At 60.1% G+C, this 3,360-nt stretch overlaps 1 protein-coding gene across 1 annotated transcript in view; it reads left to right on the forward strand.

Annotated features, from left to right (window-relative positions):
* Window positions 1–544: 544 nt before the first annotated feature.
* Window positions 545–3,360, forward strand: part of LOC109514239 (neuronal tyrosine-phosphorylated phosphoinositide-3-kinase adapter 2-like) — a 5,417-nt gene continuing 2,601 nt past the window's right edge. Inside the window, 3 exon segments of the mRNA XM_019867167.1 lie at window positions 545–843; window positions 2,310–2,517; window positions 3,047–3,345. Coding sequence (XP_019722726.1) covers window positions 2,324–2,517; window positions 3,047–3,345 — 493 coding nt within the window. The 5' untranslated portion in view covers window positions 545–843; window positions 2,310–2,323.

Below are 3,360 nucleotides of genomic sequence, written 5' to 3' on the forward strand. Positions count from 1 at the left end.
TTGTTTTTTCCTCTTATTTTTCTTGGGGGGGGAGCACAGGGAGGTCCGGCAACACGGATTAACGAGCACAAGTCGTGGCAACAATAGCATCGATTGAATTTTCCTGATCAACAACCATACTGTCCATATCGTGGATTTCAAAATGTCAGAGTTCATCCCCTTGAATTAAAGGTCAAAAAAGGAACAAAAAAAGTTGGATCTGAAATCAACAAAATGACAGCAAACTTGAGGTTCACCCAAAGCAAAGTGTTCCGACAGACGTGTCAAACGGCGAGGGGGAAAACATCGGCAGCCGACGTTCGCCGCTCCGAGGCGCTCGACTTTGACTCGGAGGACGAACGAAGACGCAACGAAGACGACCAAGAATGCAAACTTGCAATCGGGACAAGAAAGAGCGAACGGCGCGGATCCGCGAGGCTGCAGCCAAACACTCTCAGACGGGGGCTCGGGGCCTTTCCTGCCGCACCCCCCCCAGATGACCGCTGACGCGACCTTAAAGTCTTTCCGACAGGGGATTCTGCCAAACCCGCACGGTATGTTTGGGTGCGCCAGGTCAGACCGGCATCGAAACCCCCCAAAACCGACATAAAGAGGAGGAGTCGAGCGAGTGGCGCGAAGACGTCCGGTTGCCATGGTTACAGCCTCCCTCGAAAGGCACGCGCCCGTGCGCGCGCACGTTCGCGAGAGGCGAGCCGGTTTGGACGGGAGCTGGATGGCGACCGCCCGGCACACCTGACCGAGGACCCTCAGCGGAAGGGATGGAGGCGCCGCGCGCAAGCGGACGGGCAAGGTCGTAGGGGGGGGCGGCGGAGGAAGGACGGCCGCCGCGTGACCACTCTTGCGGTGAGCGTCGGCCGCCAAGGGGGCGTCTTGGGGGTCCGTTTTTCCTCTTTGATCTTTGCGGGAGGAATGAGAGGAAGTCGAGATAGATGGATTGATCGATCGATAAAGCTATTGATCTCTGAATAGACGGAGAGGGCGAGAAAGACACACACACGCGCACAATTTGCTCTCCTGTCGTCGTCGGCCAGGAAGCGTGACGTCATGGCGCTCCCCTGAGAGATGCCTCTGTTGCTAGGATACCGCAGGCTGACTTCTCGTGCCATTTTGGGGGGAGAGACGTCGTACGGGCGGAGGGGAGGGACGCCATGAGGCGATTTGGACATGGTGGCGGCCCATCGTCCGCATTTGCCATTTGGGAACGTTTGTCGCAAATCACCGTCGCCCCGATCGATGGATGGGAATGCCGCCGATAGCCAAAGGAGGGCGACGCGTCACCTTTCCGTTGGACTTTCTCAAAACAGACAGCGACGGCTCGGTGAGAGAGACCGTCAAGAGTGTCGACCGTCTTTTTTTGGCGCGGCTCCTTCCGCCGCGCGTGCCTCGGCCACCCGGGAGCGCCGTCGCACGGACACGGAGATGGTCGCAAGTCGTTCCTCGGCCACATGACGACCGGTCATTCTTTGCGGAGGATAAGTCTGGGGGCGGGAGTCTCGTCGTTTCCCCGTTGAGGCTCCGAGATCGCTCGGCAACACGCGCGCTCTTTGTGTCACGATTGTCGGCGGTCGGGGAGGCGAGGCGGGACTCGAGCGGCCCCGCCGGGTTGCGCTCCCGGAGCTGGGCGCTCCGCTTTGTGGCCAAAGCGCGCACGGCTTTTGTCGTGTCGCTGGAGATTCCGGAAGGGCAACCCTCGCTCCGTCCCGTTGCTGTTCTTGGCCCGGCCAGCAGGTGGCAGCCCGAGCGGACTTTCTGCTTGCGCACCTGCTGCCAATCAAGGGCCTGCCTGCGTATTTAAGGAGCCGCCTGCTGTCCGTCGCTTGGTTGTCGGAGTCTTCTTTTGGCCTTGTTGCTTCCTTGCTCGCACTCTTTGCTATCGATCTCGTCGTTTTCGTTTTTGACCTCTTCGTGCCGTTTGTTGTGTAAGGATGGCTTTGTTTTGTGATTTGGGCTTTTTCTAGCGTGTGGTGAATACATTGTTTTTCCTTTGCGTTCTCGGTTCTCGTTTTCCTCCCTTGCCTTTTGTGCAAGCGAGTTTTGTGATTGGTCGTTGAGCTCCCCGCCCCCCCGTTTTGACCAGCGCTTTATGTTACGATTTTGTCAGTGCGATTTTTTTTTTTGGACATGAAAACAGTTTTTGCTCCAGAGACCTTTTTGGACGTCTCCACTTATTGGGATCCCCAAACTTGATTCGGTGGGTCCGAATGGTGACGCGGTCTTCCGGCCCACGCGCGCACGAGTGGGGGGGCCGCTTCCGAAGCCGTCGGGACTCTCCCGATGGCCTTTTTGCAACACTGTTCTTCTGTGCTCAGGTCCCCCGGGCACGATGACGTCGCAGGAGGAGGCCTCTTCGACCTCGCGCGGCTTTTTCCACGACGTGGAGGAGCGATGCCTTCGGACCTACGACCGCCTGGTCATCCAGAACGCTTCGGACATCGCCAGAGAGAGCGACCGCCTTCGAAACGATGCCGACCGGGAGAAAAAACAGAAGAAGAAACGTCAAGGGGAGGCCATCAAAAGGTGAGCCCCCAGCGCGGTTTGACTTGGTGGCGGATGGACCGGCCGTCCCGCCCCGGACTCGGGGCTCGGTCCGCTCGCGTGGCTGCTGGCGTACGTCTTGCGCGTGAGCGTCGGGCGCTCGGCTTTGGAAATGGCGGTCGCCGCGGCCCGCGACTGCTTTTGGGGATTGTTTCCAAACGTGCGTCATTGCGATTTGCTTTCTCTCCTGCCGTGTTTTAGCCGCCGGGTGACCGAGTTCTTTGGCTCCTGTCATTTGCGCTTCCTCGATGTTTTTCGGCATCTTTTTGCTCGTGTGACTTTTCTTTTTTCTTCTCTCGGCCGCCTCATTTGTTTTCTGTCCGCTTTTTGTTGTCACCTTTGCCGCGATTCTTGAACACGCTCACGTTGAGGGTCCCCGCTTCAAGGTGCGACGGTCCGCGTCCTCGTCCAAAACGCCTCTCCCGGTTCGCGACGCTCGTCTATCGTCCGGGTCGACGTCGTCCCCGAGCCGGACGCTTTGAACGCCGCACGCTTCTCCCCGTTTCCGCAGGCCCGAGGAGGAGGCGTCGGGCGCGGCGGACGGGGCCTACCGCGGCAAACATTTGCGAATGGGTTTGGCGGATCTGCCGCCCGCTCCCGGCCAGGCCTTGGGCGTCCGCTCTCAGTCCCTCGACTCGGTGGGCGGCGACGCCGACGAGCGCAAGCAGCCGCCGCCCAAACCCAAGAGGGATCCCGGCACCAAACTCAGCGGCAGCTCCGAGGCGCTCCACGCGCAAGACGAAGGTGAGCGCCGTCCCGCCGCCGCCTTGGTCGGGACGCCGCTGGGCGGGGCCGCCACTGTCGGCCCTTGGAGGGGAGGGGCCG

This window comes from Hippocampus comes, unplaced genomic scaffold (assembly GCF_001891065.2).
Source record: "Hippocampus comes isolate QL1 unplaced genomic scaffold, H_comes_QL1_v1.1 scaffold49, whole genome shotgun sequence".
In the NCBI taxonomy this organism is placed as follows: Eukaryota; Metazoa; Chordata; class Actinopteri; order Syngnathiformes; family Syngnathidae; genus Hippocampus; species Hippocampus comes.